Source organism: Paramormyrops kingsleyae, chromosome 23 (genome assembly GCF_048594095.1).
Source record: "Paramormyrops kingsleyae isolate MSU_618 chromosome 23, PKINGS_0.4, whole genome shotgun sequence".
Lineage (NCBI taxonomy): Eukaryota > Metazoa > Chordata > Actinopteri > Osteoglossiformes > Mormyridae > Paramormyrops > Paramormyrops kingsleyae.
Genome location: NC_132819.1, coordinates 23,329,131 through 23,349,590, shown reverse-complemented (window position 1 = coordinate 23,349,590; position 20,460 = coordinate 23,329,131). Strand labels below are relative to the sequence as shown.

Here is a 20,460-nt window from a genome sequence, read left to right as displayed (position 1 = left end):
GGTAGACCACCCCAGGAAGGTCTGCAGGGGAGGGTAGCGGGTTTTAGCTGATGTGGAGACCATGCCAGGACATGGGGTGAGGGGATAGGTCGATTTTTCCCAAATAAAACTCTTCCCCCGGACCGAAGGGTGTGGAAATACATGTTCCATCCGAATGCGATGAGGTCTACGGTCAAGAGGTGTCCCGCCCAACGTGTTCTGCTAATGTCTGCTCCAACTGCAGCTGAACTTGTATGGGAACCCCACCACCACCTCTGGCTAATTTGGACCGGCCCATCAGATGGGTAGACACACACCCCATCCTCACTGGTCTGGAAGGCAGTAGCCAGTTGGGAGGTGGGGCGTTGTGGGGGGGGCAAGGGCATCATCCAGGCTGGCGCTTTTGGCCAGTGGTCTGTGAAGGCCTTGGCAGCGTCCTGCAGGAATTCAATCGCGGCTCGTGGTACTACGAGTCCTGGGGGCCCTGGCACGTCAGGTGTGTGTGTGTGTGTGTGTGTGTGTGTGTGTGTGTGTGTGTGTGTGTGTGTGTGTGCGCGCGAACGGGTTTACCTATCCTTATGGGGACACAATGTCCCCAGAACGTGATAAATATCAGGTTTTTTTCCTGGTCCCCATAAAGGAGAACTCTATTTTATAAAAATCGGTGACTGCTATGAAAAAACTAAAAATGGATAAACTCTTGTATTTTGTTAGGTTACTTATGGTTATGGTTAGGGCAGGGTTGGGGTTAAGGTTGTCATAGTTAGCGTTAGCATTTTTCCCATTGAAATGAATCCCCATAAGGATATGTTTACCCTACATGTGTGTGTGTGTGTGTGTGTGTGTGTGTGTGTGTGTGTGTGTGTGTGTGTGTGTGTGTGTGTGTGTGTGTGTGTGTGTGAGCACTTCAAAGGGCCGGCCTGGCCATATGGTCCCCTCTTTGGGTTAACAGACTCACTGGGCCTTGATGTTCCAAGATTGTGCCTGTTTATGTTGCTTGTTGGACTCTGTACATTGTGGTTGGTCTGTATCTGTGCATATATGTATATATTTTTTTCCCTCTTCCTGTGAAGCTCCATTACGGTCACATTTTTTGGACTTGAAGGTGCTGTTGGGTTAGGCTTATTTGACTGGGAGTTCATTTAGTGGTGGGTGGGTCTGTACCGTGGGTATGGTTAAAATAGCGTTTTCTTCAAGGAAAGTTGGGAATTTTATAATGCTGCAGCTGCTGCTACTGATAATAGTAATGATTCCTCTGTGCGTGAGGTAATTCTGAGAGTTTCCTGCAGTCCTCCTGCCGTCGCACACTATTGTTTCCAGTGGCGCTGGCAATGCGTGTAAACAGTGACTGTAATAATAATCTGTTTATCACGCCACCCCTGAGTGGGTCTCCCCCCTCCCCCTCCCTCTTTGTTCTACCTCGGCCCCACCTCCCCGTCATTTCCACGCTGCTGCGATTGGCGTTGCCGTGGGCAAAGCCCACATAACCCAGGGGGGCGGGGGCACCTGGCACCAAAGCCTCCCCCACCAAACACACACACACACACACACACAAGGAGGTTTTCGTTATTAGCGGGGTGCTAATGGAGCCTGACTGGATGAAGGGCAAAGAGCGCCCCCTGCAGAATACCCTGTCCTCACGAGGGCACCTCTCCCACTTCCCAGAGTCGCCATAATACAGCAGGGTGCTGTCTACCCATTGGCTGGTGCTTTCTCACACATGGGACAGCGCGATTTTCACCCCCCACCCCCCAGCTTATACGATGCACATCAAATGATGAATGTCAAGGGATGGTGCCGCGGCAGTGGCAGGGTGTGGGACGTGCTGTTGTACCGTTGCGCGGTGAACATTGATTGGATTAACGGGCAGCGGCCGCTCGTCCCCTGTGCTCGATCAGGGGGGTGGAGGGGGGTGAATGAGTTACTGAAGGCACCACAGCAGCGCCACACAGAAGCATCTGCCAGATAAATAAATAACCACCGCCCCAGAGGGCAGGATGGGTTGTTTCGCTCCGGTTTCTGTGGCAACGGAACAGCGAATGTCATTCTGCGGGCCCGTACACTGGGGAGGTGGCTCAGCCCAAAACTGGGGGTGCCTTTCCAGGTGACGTTATTGTCTGTAGACATTGTCGGCTCTGCCAACCCCCCCCAACTTCCCAACTTGAGGTGCATGGGGGTCGCCGGGGTGCGTATTGGGTGGACCAGCCGACAGGGCAAAGTAGGGAAACGGCCATCAGGTTTTTTTTCTTTTTTTTTTTTTAATAATCAATTTATCTACTTATCTCGTTGCTTGGGTGTTGAGTTTCCATAGAAACGGCCAGCAGAAGCCACCGCCGTACTGTGCTTTGGGGGGGGGGCACGGTTTTTAAGCGAGGCGGAGACCCCCGGACTTTTGAATAATTAATTCAGCGCGTGAGTTTTCACCCAACAGCAAGCTGTCCCTGGAATGAGTCCCCTCCCTCGCCTCCCTCCCCTGCCTCGCCTCGCCTGCCTCGCCTGCTGCGCTGTCCTCACACACACGGCTTCTCAAGCATGTCTACTCAGTGCTCCTTCCTCTTTGTGCCACCCTGTTTTTTTTGGTGGTCGTGGTTTTGCTGTTGCCATAGCCTTTGGGAGCACGATGTTATCTGGCACTTGGTGCCACGTCCTTTCTTCCAGAGCTGTATAAGCCACGGCGCCCCCTACGGGACACAACACCACAGAGCACAGGTCTCAATTAGCCACTGATGTTTCTTTGTCTTGTGCAGAGGTGAGGTTGAGATGAGGTAAAGAAGGGACTGCAATGTCTTTGATGCGTGGGGGGGGTGTGCCATTTTGATCCTGTTTCTGTAGAACCCCCCCGCCCCCACTCGCCCCCCCTGGCAAGACCACACAGGGCTTGTTCTGAGTCCCATTCTCGCTAATCTGATCAGGCAGGCAAACGCAGGGGGAAAAGCGCTTTAATGATGCCCCTAATTACCTCAAGTCAATACCAACTGTATTATTAGACTCCGAGAAAATATTCCATTAGGGCCCCCCCCCCCCCCCCCCAGGACTCACCGCGCACGCCGCTGCCGAGCGTCGCCTCCTCCTACCCCCACCACCCCCCCCACCCCCCTGCCGCCTCGCTCGTGATTAATTTTATTTACGCGTGCAGGAGCGCGCGAGGTCGCACCTGCAGCCCCCCCGGCCCCCGCCCAGCCTGCGGCCCACCCGCCTAATCAGATGTGTCATAATTACCATTCAGCGCGCCGCTGCCATGCGCCATGAAATATTCCGATTGAGCTGCTGCAAGCGGCCCTGCCAGGCTCCGCGAGGGCCCTGCGCTCTGGAAACATTAGGCCCTGCTCCAGGCTCACTTGTTTTCCTGCCTCCCCCCTCCTCTCTCGGCTCTCTCCTCATCCCCGGTGTCATACGGGCACAGCATGCCATAGTAACACTCAATGCCCCGAGTGACCGGTTAAATGTCCTTTGGATGTGCTTGCTAACCTCCCCCCCCCCCCCACCCCCCATATCAGAGACGGGAGGAGGAGGAAGAGAGGGGTCACCTGTTCATTCTCTTCTGGCTTGTAAATTGGTATCAGCCCCCACCATCTCTTACATCTTTAATACCGAACAGCTCTTCCGATTACGAAACAGCTCATACGGGTTTCTCACGATTCAGAGTAGCTGGATTTAACAAACGAGTGGCACATTTATGCTGCCGCTCCCCCGCGAGTTAAATGTACAGTGTGGCGCACCTGTGTCACCCCCCCCCCCCCCCCCGCCACCACTTAAGTCCAGGTCACCAGTAACGCTTTCAAAGTGGATCTGGATTGAGTTACCTGCTGGATTAATTACGAATTTCCCAGCAAAGTTACCTTATCAAATTACTAAACCAGCTTCCTTTCTGTTATAAATTTAGTCTGCTTCACTAATTCTTGACTTCATGTTCTCAGAAACATCGTAAACTTGATGCATCCTCCTTGTGTCAAGGCTGTAGGATTTTATCGCTGCTTTCCGAATTACTGCTGGTTTGCTTGAAGGGTTAAATCACACTGGGAGATGAAAAACATTTTCCTCCAAATGGTATGGTTATTAAATAGCGCTCAGATTCGCTTTCGGTGACGTGGCTGTCAGTGTTTGCCTTTGCTCACGCCGGTCAGTTGTAGATTCTGTGAATGACTGTTCAGGCTGGTGAGGTCCTCGGGTCAAATCGGGTCGAGGTGAGGTGGAGGTGTGCGGCTCGGCAGGTTAGGACGCTGTGTCAGTCGTCGGAAGGTTGCTGGTTTGAATCCCAGGGTTGGCAGTGAATTGTATATCCCTTTGGGAATAAGCTAAATAACTAAAATGTAAATATGAAAAGAATATAAAACTTCTGCAGTGCTGTTATGGTGCAGCTGGTGTGGAAAAAGATTCTCCTCCCAGGCTTTGTCAGCAGTCGTGTGTGATACAGGCGATGTTTCAAATGAAAAGAGGGTCCCACTTACTTGTGGTTTGATTTTGTGGGTGTCATCTAATAGTAAAATAGAGCGTAACACGCTCTGACGGTCTTTACTATCTCCCATTGGCACATACGGTGTCTTATTCCACACCTGCACTAAGGAGCGTGAGCTGTAAAGCTTCCATGCGGCTGCGTCCAGGGAAAGTTCCGGAAGCTCTCCCACGGCCGGATGTCGCTAGGAGGCGCGAGGGACGGCAGCAGCCGCACTGTGTCCTCCGCGCTAATCCTGCGAGGGAGGCGTGTGCCGGCGCCCCGCCAGGACCGGATGTGACGGCTTTGCACCTCAGTGGGTGGAGGAGTCGTCGGGGGCAACCAGCACGCAGCTGGAGTGCTCGTTTAAGGGGTTGACTGGGAGTTCAGGGCGACGGGGGGGGTCAGGGCGCCGGGGGGGGTCAGGACGCTGGCCCACTTCTCTCTTTTCTTTCCCCTTCCCGTTCTTGCAAAAGTCTGCCTCTGCCAAGGAAATTTGAATAACCGCCCAGAGCTGATACATTTGCATAATAAGATTCCCGCAAAAACGTGTCCATTCGGGACTAAATTCTGAGCCTCACTGGACTCAAACGGCCCATAAGAATCCACCGACACCGGGTCCCATTTCGCTGTCCGACGACAGGGCACAGTTGGGGGACACGGCAGGCAGGCGGGTGCCCGCTATGGGGTTTGGACGCAGCACGTTATCTGCAGGATTCATCTGCGTGACGCTGTCGCTGGCACAGGACCAGCAAGAGGAACAGCATCGCTTTGTCTCTTAGGTTAATGTGGCTTTTTGGTTTTAATTGTTCTTGCTCTGTCATGGAGGAAAACATTCCTGTGCAGCTTGTGTTTTTAACCGCACCCCCCCCCCCCCCCCCTTTACCAAATGGACAGACACTGCTCGGAACGGCCATCACTGTTTGTTTTTCACAAATGTGAGGTCTTTCTTGTCATCTCGTCCTGGCTTCCGTAAAGGCTCCCACAAACGCTCAGTGTAATTGCTCGCGGACAGCTGGCTTGCCCAGGACCCGTCAGCGGGGGAGGGGTTGATGTGCACAGCTGAGGTAGCGAGATGGCTTTTATACACAGAATGTTTTACCTGCTGGGGGGAGAAGGGCCACGCAACACTCCCATCACACCATCTCACACGTATGGATTTCGCAGATGTGATATGAGGCCCCTCCCTTTGTGGCTTCCCCCCCCCCTTTTCCCTCCTTTACTGTCCCCTATCCATGTAACCCCACCACCTTGCTGTTATTACATGCCTGCACAATCAGAATGGGGAGAAATTTTTGTGTCAAACTTACTCTCATATTCAACCCATTTGATCTTCCTGTGTGATTCAAAGGCATCTCCGGGTTGGTGACAAACTTGATTTTAAAATTATATTGTGTTTATTCATTCAAACGCACACGTAACATTCCTCCAACCCCCAGGGGGCAAATAGGCCCCCCCATCACCCCCAGGATGTTAGCTCCTATAATACTATTAACATCCTGCTCGACCTCCATGCTGTGCCGTCAAAAAAGTTTAAAAAGGCACCTCAAATGGTTGTGCATTCCCACCTTGACACCCCCTTAATTTTGTTAATATTGAGCGCGATGGAGGTTAACCATGTGATATGCCGCTCAAGTCAAGGGTGTATAGATATGTACAGCCTGTTTTGCAAAGGATTGCGGGATGCAGATTTCGGCAGGCACCAATAACCCGCCTTGAGACCTACAGTGGGCAGATCACTGATTGTTTTAATGCGATGAGAATCAACAAAATAACCAATGGAAAGGAGGTTAAACCTGACTGTCTGACAGTTGGGTACAATCCAGCCCACTGTGAGCTTCCCAACCTTGTTTCAGCCGTTGCAGTTATGTGGAGCGATCTGTACTTCACATAGACCCCCCAAGACTCGTTATTTTTATTGGATTATTTTAAAATGATGAGTTATTTTGGGCATCGCCTTTACCCAGCACAACTTTCAAGGCCCAAAGGCACTGAGTAGCAATCAGAAGGTTAAATGGGCTCCGTGACCATGGGAGGTCTGACGTGCCACTTACTGACGAGCCCTGACCCCTCTCCTGCTCACAGGGCTGGCTGTGTGAGCTGCTCCGCTGGAAGGAGGATCCATCCCCGGAGAACCGGACCCTGTGGGAGAACCTGTCCATGATCCGGCGCTTTCTGAGCCTGCCGCAGGCAGAGCGCGATGCCATCTACGAGCAGGAGAGCAGCGTGGGCCAGCAGCACTACGCCGAGCGCCCCCCCCACCTGCTGCACGTGCCCCCAGAGTCCACTCAGGTGAGTCCTCCACACCCACGCCTCTGATCTGCTTCGGCCCCCTTTCGCGTTTTTATGGCTTTTATGCTCTAAACTGGGGTGCTCTCTGTGTGATATCTAGGCTTCTGCACCCCTCGCTTGATTACCTCACCGGGGGCTCGAATCCCGCCCCCTCTGTAATCCCGCTCATAGTGTGTGCCCTGCAGTGGACTGACACGCCACCCAGGCTCCAAGCTTATACTAACCCTGCACTAGATAAGTGCTTATAGAAGGTACATGGATAGATTTTTGATGCCGTTTAACATTCATAATGATAAAATGCAGTTAAATCAGTTGTTTTGACTGGATGTCTGTGCCGCAGTATGATAACTGTATATTATTCCGGCCAATAAATCCTCGGGAATGTGAATGGAAATTGAGGCAAGGCTGCCACACCACACCAGCAGAGCCAGACTGGGGCGGGGTGGAGCAGGGCTCCTGTAATCGGGTTAAACACCATCAGCGCAGGAGCACCTTTTGATGCCTGTATCCTGTGATCACATTTATATCTTCATCCCTCCGATTAGGGAGGCAAGACGCTGCACATTTCTGCGCCTGTCTCGTGGGGAGGAGTGATCTGTCTGGCATCTGATTGGTGGCTATGCGGGGAAGTGGGTGGGCCTCCAAGTTTGTCAGTGGGCAGGTTACTGGTTCAGATTTTAAGATGAGCCACAGAGGCATTGGTTTAGGTGGTGGGTTCCTTCATGGGAGGGTCCAGGGATTCCAGTGAGCCCCCCTTTAATTCTGTATGTGTGCGTGTGTGTCTGTTATTTTCTCACCAGTCTCAATCCCATCAGCCCCAGCAGCACCAGCAACAATCCCCGCTGTCTCAGCAGCTCCCACCCCAGGCCCCGCTCTCCCAGCAGCCCTTGCAGCAGTCTCCGCAGCAGGCGGGGCCTCGCCTACCTCCCCGCCAGCCGTCTACGGCCTCACCCGCCGAGGCATCGGAGGACAAGGCTCGGCCCGGAGGCAAGATCTCCCTGGAGGCCCTGGGAATCCTCCAGAGCTTTATCCAGGATGTGGGCCTCCACCCCGATGAGGAGGCCATCCACACCCTGTCCGCCCAGCTGGATCTCCCCAAGCACACCATTGTAAAGTTCTTCCAGAACCAGCGGTTCTACGTCTGCCATCGTCAGGGTCAACCCAAGGGCCCAGTTGGTCTAGGTGAGGAAGAGGAGGAGGAGGAAGAAGATGAGGACGAGGAAGAGGAGCAGGCCAATGACGAAGAAGACAAGCTGCTACAGCAGCTGAATGAGAGCACTCAGACTGTCAACAGCGACTTCTCCATCAAGATGGAGGAGCATCTATCAGGAGTCGTCCATACCGGGTCGGGGTACGACCCCAAAGAGTAGCACAGTGCTACAGTGCTGCTCTAACCCTATTTAAATAAAGCTAGTAATACTATGGTATTACTACCGTTTTTGCGTGTTTCTTTAATTTTGTGAATATCTGTATTATTCACTGTAAAGACGATGCCGAACATTTATTAACTTGCAAAAAAACACAAAAAACAATGAAAAAATTGTTACCGTGGATGTTTTCCGACTGCACTTGACTCGTTCATTTGTTCTTACACTTGATTTGAGCTACTGATGAAGGCAACAAGGCCGTGATGGGATGTTTACATCCGTGATGTCCACTGGATTTAATGAGAACACACTGGGACCAGAGACTAGGGCTTTACCGCAGATTTACCGGCCTCAGACGCCCGATTCCGCTGGCAGAGTCTGATTCTGAAATGCAAACTTGATCACGCACAAACTCTGGAAGCAGACTCTGCAGGATCGCTGTGGGAAGTGAGTCTCCCTTTTTGAATAATATTTGTTTGGAAGAAATATATATGTATAAATAAAGACGTATATATTAACTGTAAAAGGATACAGTTTAAATAAACTATGCCAACAAATGCCTTGTACAATATGGCACTGCCGAAAATTTTTTTTCCAGAAATTTTTCACTGTATCTTTCAAAGTCTCCATAGGGTTTAAAAATGTGAAGCCTCTCCATTCTCCTCTTGCATTTAATTTATTCTCCCATGCAGTCACATGGTGGTCTGATGCAATTTCCTCTCTCTTCCATAAACTTTGACTTTTGTTTTCTATTCAGAAAATGACTTCTTTTTTTTTTTATGGACGGTTAAAAACAAGTGTCTTAAAAAGTTCTGGAAAGAGGGGAGAGATGTGCTTTAGGTTGCCTATTTACAGAAAAAAAAATGTGATGTTTGTTCCAGCAGTTTGTGCTTCAAGCTTCACAATAAATGTCGTATGCAATTCTTACCGTCATGCAAATATGCTTAGGTCATCTACTAACACACAGGACACCTTAGAGCAAAAAGTAACATATGCAATACATGTGACAGTTCGACGTTTTTCCTTGTGTCTTCCTTTTAGTTTACCAACCCTCCCTCGTTATAAATCCTCTGTATAAAACGTGTACCTTTTTTATGAGTTTATTGCGATGACGAGGACGATTATTTTGCACCAATTGGCTTTTTCCCCTTTTCCTCCTCTTAGGTGTTTTTCCCTCCATTTCTATATGCAGAAATGTGCAAACTAGAAGTTAATATTGACTGCTAATTAAATGATTAAACTGTTTGTATTGTACAGCAGATCCTTGGTATTTATAAGACAGAAAGCAACCACCTTTTGAAGGGCATTTCTTCAGAAATGTTCATATTTAATGGTTTCCTTATTACATATTAAACTTACACAAAAGTCTCCTTGTTTGCTCTTTTTCAGGTGCAGTGTGTGTCTGCGTGCGTGTGTGCGCGCATGTGTGCACGCATGTGTGTGTGCGTGCGTGTGTGTACTTGAATGGGTTTTGCTGTGTGAATAACTGATTTCTGGTGACACAGTGACTTAAGGGATACTTCAGCAGCCTCACCCCTCAAGGGCTGTTAGTCCATCATCCGTGTCGTTCTCCCCATTTGCATGGTCTTCCAGAAACGTGTTCCGGGCAACTGGTGGCTCCGGAATGCCAATGGTGAGTGTGTGCCCTTTAATGGACTGGCATCCCGTCCAGGGACCCCCCTGCCCGGTGCCCTCTGCTTCCTGCGATAGGGTCCAGGCTCACAGAGACACTTCACTGGATGAGCATTTATGGAAGCTGGACGAATGAATAATAGATATTTCTTTTCCCTGTTAATCCATATCGGAAGCTTCTTTTTTTTTAATCCCGTCCAGCGTCTCATTTGCTGGCTCAGCTTTGACATTGAGCGGAAGTGATTCTGGAGCCTTCCAGATAAAGCAGGATGTGACCCTCTGGGAGCAGCTTCCCCTGGCCAGTCTAGGCGCACTGACAGCCCGTGTTCACCACCACTATCACCACCCCCCCCCCCCACCCTGACGTGCTGGAATGGGTGCTGTGAGAGATATAAATCTAAATCTGCCTAATCAAACTGAACTCTCCGTCTTTCATTTGGATATATTTCATCGTTCAATCTGTGTGAGCCACAGGATCTTAAAGCTGTTAATCATTAGTTTAATGGACTATTCTGCAGAGTTCATGGGTGTGAACTTCTGAATGGATCTAAAACATTAATGTCTGATTAAATATTAACCACTAGGTGTAATGGTGTATCTTCAAGTGTTACAACCTCCATCTGAGCTATGTGGTTGGCTGTAAAAATTGGTTTTCGTGTTAGGAAAATTGTTTGTAAAGCTGTTATTTGCTGCAGGGGAACCAGTCTATGGGTGACCAATGAGGCTTGTGTGATTTAAGCTTGTATTTTTTAATGAAAATCGTTATTTGTTGGTTCAGTTTTTAATAAATGGACACATTTAAAGAAGTTAGGTTTAGCTGGAGAGTATATTTTACACATAAAATTGCTTTTTTTTTGTGGTTTTCGCAATCTGATCAGTTTATGAAATGGCTTAACTTTTGACAGCATCAATGGATATTGTTGCGTTCATATATTCTTTGGAAGTTTTCTTTAAAAAAATTAAAAAGTAAAAAGGAACTGCTTAACAAGTCCTCTGCCCTCATGGCCAATCAAATCCGGCTGTAGAAAGTGACACCTTCGTGGATTTTCTCTGCAAAACCCCTGAAAAATCTTTGGCGGGCACGTCCTTTAACATGTGTTGATGTACTTCATACATTGCATTCATAGAGAAGCAGTTCTTGGTGTTGCTATCCCATTGCCTCAGCTCCTACACCTATGTGACCTCACTAGCCTGACTCAGAGAGACAGGGACCTGTGGCCTTGTGAACCACCGCTGCTGGGTCGTAGTGTCAGTCACTCTGGTGAAAGGTCTGAGTCTGGCAGGACTGTCCACATCGCGCCCGTTGTCTTCATCATTTCCCAGAGCTGTGGCTGCGTCACCCGGCTTTACAGCATACGAAGCTATGCAAACAGAACCCCCCCCCCCACCCCAGACGGAGAAGCTTCCTGTGTCTCTGGAGCATAAGTGCACTCTGGTGTTCTTGGTGGATTTTTTCCCTCCTTCTCGCCAGTAAGCGATGTTGACCCAAGGCTTTGAGTGTTTGCTTTCCCGCTGGTCCTCGTTTGCATAAAGCTAAATCGTAATCGAAACAGGGCCTCCGACGTGTTGACAGGCCACGCGGGACCGCGGAGAGCTAGAGCCGCTTTGCCGAGGGTGCCGTCAGCCTTACTATCCATGGAAAACAAAACTTTTGCACGTGGCGTAGACTACAGGTTCCTGGAAACAGTGACTGTGTGGTATTTATATATCCGGAGTGAGTCTTGCTGTAGATGCATAAGTACATTTGCATTAAAGGGCATGTCAACCTTTCTCTGATCATCATGGTTTTTAATTGAGCTTTTAATACATCTCTAATTTTTTCAGCGTGAGAAGCCGCCTCAGGATGCTTGATGTGGTAGGTGGTGATTTATCAGGGATTGCCCTTTTCAAATTTCTGCCATATTTGCCTTCAGATTTAGAGTGCCTGCACCCCACGCACCCCAGCGCCTGCCACTTCCTTACCCTGCCTCCTGGAATGGATGGGGTAGGGGCTGTTGGAACAGAGAGCCCGGTTTTCATTTGCAGAAAATGACATGTAGCCATCAGGCAGTCATTTAGGGGGAGGTGTGCCAATGTCTGGAAGGTTGTGGGTTTGAATCCCGTAGCTGGCAGGGTAATCATAAGAATGCTGAGCGGGTGTGTTTGTGTTCCTCATGGGGAGCAAGATAAGGTACGACCAGTGCTGCCTCCTGGGAATGCATAAAACTGTGCCACGCTATTGTTTTCGTGATCGTCTGATCATGTAAGGATGGCTGTGTCCTTCTTGCACTTTTATCTGATCAGTTCGCATCGCAAACATTCATCTTGCTCGTGAGCGTCACGCCTCGCACGGATCACGCAGTGCGTACCATCATGAGACCCTGCCCTCTCGTCCTTCTTCACCACCAGTCCTTCACCCTTCCCTCCGATGCTGTCTGGGGTGCAGAGTAGAATGCCCCGTGGTACCCCTACCCGATTCACCACCCGAGTCCGTGCTTTTCCCACCGTCATAACAGCAGCACTGTCTCCACCCTGCCCACATAAATAACGGCCTTCATATCTAAACGTACACATACTTCACGTACCTATGCAATCTTGGTTGTTTTGGATTCCAGCCGTCGTCAGAAGGGAACACTGTGTACGATGCAGGAGCTGTTTTGGCAATCACTGGTGGCCTTGTGGCAGATGAACGTCAGCCTGGACGGCCTCACCTGAGGCAGATGGATTGGCAAATGCCGCTCTCAAACCGTCCAAAAAAAAGAAATATTTGACTCCAGGGGCCAACACCAGGGTGAATTCTGATCAATGTTTTGATGAAAATGCAATTTTTTACTACGGACACAATATTTAAAAACATAGACTACATAGATTTTTTTTGTTGTTTTTTTTTTTACTCAATCAAAACATTTTGCCATCGACATGTTTGTCCATTTACAGACAGGTTGATGATCTCTGTCTGCCCTGGCAATCTGCTTTCATAGCATTTCATTACAACTTTGCAAAATGTTCAAAGTAATTCAAAGTAATAATTTTAAATTTTCAACAAGCGAGGTTTTTTGCTTCAACCTCACTTTTTTATATTCCTGTATTCATCCAAATACGCATTATCCATTGATATTTTAATGCAGCGAAGTCAGCCTATGGGTTTGAAGCTAACATCCTTACAGTTCGCTATCTACTGCCCTACTTGTCACGTTGTTGCGTTCATCTTCTCTGATGTCACACCCTTTGCCATAAGAGCTCCAGCAGCAGCAAAGACAGTTGCAGTGGCAGCAGCAATGCATCAATATCATTTTAATGCAGTGTCAGCTGCAATGCATCAATATCATTTTAATGCAGTGGCAGCTGCAATGCATCAATATCATTTTAATGCAGTGGCAGCTGCAATGCATCAATATCATTTTAGTGCAGTGGCGGCAGCAAAGCATCGATGCATTTTTAGTGCAGTGGCGGCAGCAAAGCATCGATGCATTTTTAGTGCAGTGGCACGGGTAGGGGTGCAACAGGCGTGATGCAGGCAAAATTAGCAAGTAGCTACACTGGACTTGGTCTTATTTTACATTCTGACTGCATCACGGTCCCGGTTGTTGTCCAGGGGCCCGTCGGCAATCCCAACACCGTCTGAGTGGGGGGGGGATTCACGAGTCGACGGCGGCCTGCCTGGGCGGCAGCGTCAGCAGTGCAAGTAACTCCAGGCAATGAAATTCCCTCTTTAACCACCAAGTTTAATTGTTAAAATATGTGTGGCTTTGGCATAGATAAGAATTAATTTGCTATCTGAGCACCAGGCAGACAGGCAGCCGGCTTCCCACGTGCTAGCCCCACCCTGAGTGGCTCCAGACGGAGACCGGGGCCCAATCAAACGTGATTAGCCTGGCAGTCAGCCTATGGAGTCGGCCCTGAGCGTACCCGGTGTTATGTGAGAGCTTTGTTGTCACCAGAAAAACGTCTCCAGCACCATAGGAACAAATTTGCCCATGGCTGTGAGGTAAACTGAGCCCAAACTCCTTGTTGGTCCCTTGTTAATGTTCACATTAGCAGGAACACGGCGTCACCTAGCTTCCCTTGTGCCTCGGAACGGGGGGCAGGTGACTCAAAGGCATTCTGTCCTCCGATGTGGCAGCCACAAGCCACCTGGGAGGCAAAACCCTGAGCTGCAGTCTGCGAAAGCTGATTACCGCCAAACTAGGCAGCGGACAGCCTTCCTGCTTCCTGCTCTTCCTGGTCTCAATGACAGAAGGCACAGTGGGTAGCGCTGTAGCCTCACACCTCCAGGCTTGCGGGCTTTAAATCCCACCGCCTCTCTGCATGCACCATTTGTATGTTCTACTCGTGTTAACATGGGTCGCTTCCGGGTACTCTGGTTTACTAGCTTAGAAAGTATCCAGATAGGCAAATTGGCGACTCCAAATTGCCCATAGTGTGTAAGCGTGTACCCTGTGATGGACTGGCATCCCATTATTGAGTCCCTTTCTTGCTGGGACAGACTCCAGACTCTCCGTGATCCTGTACCGGATTAGCAGTTAAGGACAATGGCAGACAGTGGCAACAAAGCAGCGACCACCTCTTCCGCCCACAGCATCTGCAGGCCTCACAGCCCCCTTGCTGAGAACACAGTTGAAGTGGCCTCTTCTGGTTTCGAGGGCCAGTTGAACCCGTCTCCCCTTCCTATCCTGCGTGTATGACCCGAGTTCTATTTCAAAGAGGTATCCCATTGATCGAGTGGTTCTGCTCATGCAGTGGGCGCTGTGACGTGATGCACATATGCCGCTCTGTTACCTAAGTGGTACATTGTTTGGTTGTGTCTGCTGGGTTTGTGTCCTTTTTTTCCCCCATCTTCACAGAAACACATTATTTGATAGCTGTGCGTGCCCTCGCCACATCCTTGCTGGCCCGCTGCGGTGCTGTAACTGTGGTTCTGCACCTTGAAGTTATGTTGTGAAGTCTTAGTGCCCCGCACTGCCAGAAACCCCGTCGTCTTCACAAATGTGACGACGATCTTGCCCTGGCACTCAACGCTGCTGCGATTTGCACTTTGGAGAAAAGTGTTTTCCAGTTAAGCTGAAGTAAAGGTAAGAGATGAGGCCCTGCAAAGCATTCCTCAGTATTTGGAGGTGGCTCTACATACATGGCATGTGGCGCATTCCTCAGTATTTGGAGGTGGCTCTACATACATGGCATGTGGCGCATTCCTCAGTATTTAGAGGTGGCTCTACATACGTGGCATGTGGCGCATTCCTCAGTATTTGGAGGTGGATCTACATACGTGGCATGTGGCGCATTCCTCAGTATTTGGAGGTGGCTCTACATACGTGGCATGTGGCGCATTCCTCAGTATTTGGAGGTGGCTCTACATACGTGGCATGTGGCGCATTCCTCAGTATTTGGAGGTGGCTCTACATACGTGGCATGTGGCGCATTCCTCAGTATTTGGAGGTGGCTCTACATACGTGGCATGTGGCGCATTCCTCAGTATTTGGAGGTGGCTCTACATACATGGCATGTGGCGCATTCCTCAGTATTTGGAGGTGGCTCTACATACGTGGCATGTGGCGCATTCCTCAGTATTTGGAGGTGGCTCTACATACGTGGCATGTGGCGCATTCCTCAGTATTTGGAGGTGGCTTTACATACGTGGCATGTGGCACAATCCTCATAAAAAAAAAAATCAGGTCTGTACAGCAAGTAACCTACTAGTTAAGGACCTGAGCCGATAAATTTTAGTATAACGTGTTGTGTCGATGTCAACTAATCTAAAATATTTATTTATAAATATTTAAAAGTGTAGAATTATAGGTGACACACATCATTTTTGGGAAATGTCTTGTAAATTTATGAGCTACAACAAAGTCTTGACTATAAAAGGGAATTAAGGCCCAAACTACTTTGACTAGCAAATCTGTTATGCAAATGCGGTACCTATTTTTTGTCTAATTTTTGAGCAGATAGAACTGTAGTGTGTAACTGCAGTGTTTAAGCAAACGAAGCTTGGCTATACCATCTGTTGGAAACAAAACTGTTCATCTAGTCGATGGATTTTCTTCATTCGTTTTTGAAATTACTCGTCCAGGTGAAGAATAATCCCAATTGAAGGCCATGATTAAATTTGCCCCAATACAAATTTTATACAGAAATGCTAAAAAATGACCGAGCATTCATGTATTTGTTAAATACATATATAGATATTAACGCATAAATTACACATATATCTTACAGTATAAATGGGATGGGTGGGTGGATTTTATTTAAACTTGGGTAACTAATCCAATCGATTATTTTTAAATACTTGCCTGAAAAAGATCTGACCTCTGTGGTGAATAAAACTCACACTCATATTAAAGAGTTTAATTTTTAATAGGATAGAACCATTCAATAAAAAACTGGGCAGAATCAAAATGAAATCTAATGACATCCCATCCAGGGTGTCCCCTGTCGTGTACCCTGAGCTTCCTGGCTCCCAAAGACCCTGTACTGTGTGAGCAGTTGGAAAATGGATAGAAAGGCTTTACTTGTTGAATGTTTAGACCCTGTAACGATTGTCACATTTCAGAGATCTCTGAGAAGGAAATTTTGCGAGGCTAGTTTAAGAAGATGGATGGATGGATGACTGCTAGTATATTGCAAAGATATACATTTTTATTTTGCACAGTACTTAAAAAATTAAAAAGATTAAAAAAGCAAACTCTTCAGCCAAGGTCAGTAGTATTTCTACAGGGTTCTGTGAAATAACCCACCTGATCAAATCAGAGTAGTAAATATCTTACCTGCCAAGCTCACAGCACACTATGCTGACTTTCAGTCCTGCCCCCCTTCACACACTCCTGCTCTTTGGAACTGTAAAAGTTGACAAGATGGAAGCTCTAATTATTCTCATACTAATTAAAGAATTGAGCAGTTCTTGTAGTGGTTGTGGACGTGCTAGTAAAAATAAAAAAAGCCAGAAAGCAGTTACAGATGCACTTATGGCCACTCTGCAGGATGTGCAAGCCAAATGTTTAATTGAGGCAAAATTTGGCAAGACCATCTTGATTAATTACAGATTTAGGTGAGGTGTTTTAGGGTAATTAATGAAACAGATTTATTGTGAGGGCTGTTTTCTTTATCACAGTCATTATTACCTCCAGCTTGTGTATATAACACAAATGATATTATAAAAGTGTTCATACAAATGCATTTCTTTTCAGCAGGAGATCCATACTTGACTCACATGCTTTGGAAAGCAGTTTGGGTTAAGCCCAGTTGTATCTGCTAGCTAGTAGCACCTCCTGATGGTCTGGTATGATGCTGCATTTCCTGCATTTCCAGGACGGACTACCCCCCTCACTTGAAAGCAGAAATCCACTACTTTGTGACAGAGCACCATGGCCTCAGATTTGGAGGTGCTGAATCTCATACCTATTACTTTACAATCTGTATTATATCACCGAAGCAGACATCTCGATCCTGACTGGATGAGGCCAAAAGCTTAAAATCATCTGCAGGTAGCAGGGATTACTGCTACTTCCTCGTACTGGGCATCCTTACTGCCATGGCTGCACATTGACAGCCTGTCCTTAAAAACCAAAGAAACCCCTGCAAGAGACCAACACCCATTTCGAATGGCTTTTATTTAGGGACTAAAACAGTGTATTTTAAATACCATAAATACATTTGTCACAGGTGTAGTGAAAAATAGCTGAATATTTATAATTATAGCGTTAACATGGTTTAAGACTTTCCCTGGGTGGGATGTCAAATGTGTAACCATGTGAAACAGGGATGGGTGGAAAGAATAGGATCTTTATTTGGGCACCAAAGTGGAAATGGGTTTCAAAACAAAACAAGACAGCCATTTTAGTGGCAGCATGAGGGAAAACAGCCACAGGGAAACAAAACAGGCATCAGATTCAGAAAGGCCTACAGCTGGGTGTGGGGTCGGAAGTCAAGGTTTTGGAAAGCATATTCTACAGGAGAATAAAGACCTTCCCAAGGGTACAAAAGCAGGGCTCCTCTGGGAAATCAGAACCCTGATTACAAATCCCTATTTAATTTGTGAAAGTGTTCCTGGTCCATGTGACCTGGTACTGGATAAGCGGCTGCCAGATGGAAGGACGGATGCACACTGGTGATGTTTTAAGCATTTTCACAGTTTATGCTGAAAATGTATAAAAACATGAGAGCATTTTAATTAAGCAGAAGAGCCTAGAACGATAAATGTGAAATATGATTAATTAGTATTTTTTAGAATATAAACACTAACAGGGAAAAAGAAGAAAAAGTTATATAAACATAAGGGTGTAAATAATACTGAGAGGAGGCCCCTAGAAGCACATGCGAGAGCCACATGCCACAATGGCCCTGTGTGAGAAGGAAGGCGGCTCCCCTTCTGGGAGGTCTCCTGAGGAAGACCGACAAGGAAATTATTAAGGCACGCGGGGAATGCGCCGGCCGCCACGGAAGACGGCAACTCGCAGGGCGTCCTACTGCAGAGCAAGAGTGCCGCCCAACTTCATGTTTTGCGCGACAAGTTTGGACACGGACCCGAGTGGCCCTGCGGCCGGCAATGGGCCAAAACTAAGGAACACCCAGAAGACTCCCACAATGAAGTTTGTTTTAACTTTAACTCCACACAAACGCAGGCGGAGTGACAAGACGTAAACGGTAATTATGTCTACGCTGCTGTCCTGCCTCAATTTCGCTGTTATTTATGGCATCCCAGCAGACGGGGAACAAAGTCTAGGAAAAAGGAGAGTTTTTGTTTTCTTGCCTGGTGGGTTGAGTTGCTCATATTTCCATCTCACCAATGGGAAAACAGACCCAGTCCAAACAAAAAACGCATTTTATTGAATATCACCAATAATATAAGGCTGACACATTGCCCCTGGATCAGACCACGTAATGCAAATGCACCTCAAAACAGTCGTATGGAGTGACCTTTCTGAATATTTAGATATCACTTTTATGCTAAAAATACCTATGAGTGCAGCTTCCAAAATTACCACAATTAGTATTCAATGATGCTCTGAACAGCCGTTTTAATCAACAGTACATTTTCTGTTATATAATTTTGGTGGATTTTAATGAACTCATGCTCCCCAGAGTAAATGATCCCTTTAAAGATTCCTCCGCATAGATTAATAAGTATGCAATATTGAAATCTTTTGTCTTGAAAACGAATATGTTGCAAAATAAAATGCTTCTCATTATTTATTTATTTATTTTAAAATTTACTCCGGCATCAGAGGATGCATGAATGGAAGTGGGAGGCGGGCTCGCTGATGGTATCTACATATGGTCTTATGGTGTCAACATTAATGGGCTTTCGTTTTGTTGGAGTAAAGGGGGTTGACCTTGGATTGTGCTGTGTTGGGCTGTGTGTGATGGGATAATCAGTGGTGACTCCAGTTAACTAGTCTTGGCTTGTCCATGGCAACATGGGTTTAGGGATGTCTAGTCCACACTTTCCCTAGTACAACAGCTGCCCTGGTAAGTTAAATTCGGTCATACGACCTGTGAAGGTGTTAAAGGTTTGACCGTTGGCCTTCAATGTGTGTAGCTCTGAGCTTAGGCCACTTTTCCAACCCAAATCCTTGCACCCAGAGTGAAAGATCACTCCAAACTGTGGTGTAGCAACCTCGGGATTATCAAGTGGTGAGGTTCACAATCATTACTCATGTGCCGGTGCTACCATGACTAATGTCAGCCTCTTGTGAGTTGGGCTGGCAGTGCATCAGTGTGCTTCCTCGTGTCATGGGCACCACTATTAGAAAATCTCCTAACTTACAGCCTGTTACAAGAAACTCTCAAAAGCGCAGTCTCAGGCTGATGTGTCCAGTGATACTATTTACTTATCTTTTGTCTGCCGTAGCTAGACTGGAACGTCAGACAGGGCTGTGATAGGAAGCCACCAGCGTGGGAGGTAGTTGAAATCCCTGACATCTGGAAAAATGCTTTTTTTGTGTATCAGTCAGTTCCACCACAGAGCTGAAGCAGGGTCACCAGACTCTTGGGAACAGATATGCTCTGAGCACTTTACATCAAGGCAAACAGTTGATATAGCAACCTATATTAAAGCAAGACCCTCTACAGAGGGCACAGAAATACATGTATTGGCGAACTCCAGCGCACAGTGCAAACGCATGTCAGCGCCATCCAGAAGGTAGGAAGTTTTTAATGGAGTGAGCATGGAGAACACCAAGCTGGAACTTTTTGGGGTTTTTTTCGTGTGTCATTCTGATGTTAAGAGGCTTTTCTGTGTTTAATTCATGGGCTCCACAACGCTAATTGGATTTACAAAGCCCCCGACTAAACAGATTCCCCCCCCTCCGCCACCAGCCAGGACTTTCAAGCTCCACAATGCAAGCAGCCTTCATACACAGATCCACTTGAGGCACGAACTGGCGGGGGGGGGGGGGGTTCCATCACCTGGGGGTTCTGTCACCTTGAAAACGGGTGTGTTTGCACCAAGTTTAGAAGAAAGTTCTCACGAAAAGGAATGGAGGTGGGGGAAGGGTGGGGGGCCGGGATGTGGAATCAGAGCTCTCCAAATGAGGGAGAGCATGGGATTTCCTCAGTTTCTCCTAAGATAACTTAATGTCATTTGCCAAGATGTGGTGGGGAGCGGCAGTCGGAGATGCACTGGGAGATGCTGCTCAGCAGACATTAAAAGGCTGAACACGCAGCAAAGACCAGATGTTCCAGCAGGTCTTATTTATACAACCATCAGCTATCTCCTAGTGTCCACGAAGTCTGTCTCATGACACTCACACGTTCACTGCTTGATTTCCGCTTGACATGGTT

General features: G+C 47.8%; 1 protein-coding gene across 13 annotated transcripts in view; it reads left to right on the top strand.

The window, feature by feature from the left end:
• Nucleotides 1-9,438, top strand: part of satb1a (SATB homeobox 1a) — a 65,307-nt gene extending 55,869 nt beyond the window's left edge. For all 13 annotated transcript variants that reach the window (XM_072705430.1, XM_023809789.2, XM_023809785.2 and 10 more), the window contains 2 exons: nt 6,497-6,703; nt 7,504-9,438. In XM_072705430.1, the coding sequence (XP_072561531.1) occupies nt 6,497-6,703; nt 7,504-8,073 (777 nt within the window). In that variant the 3' untranslated portion in view covers nt 8,074-9,438. The remainder of the gene's footprint in view (nt 1-6,496; nt 6,704-7,503) is intronic.
• The last annotated feature ends 11,022 nt before the right edge of the window (nt 9,439-20,460 follow it).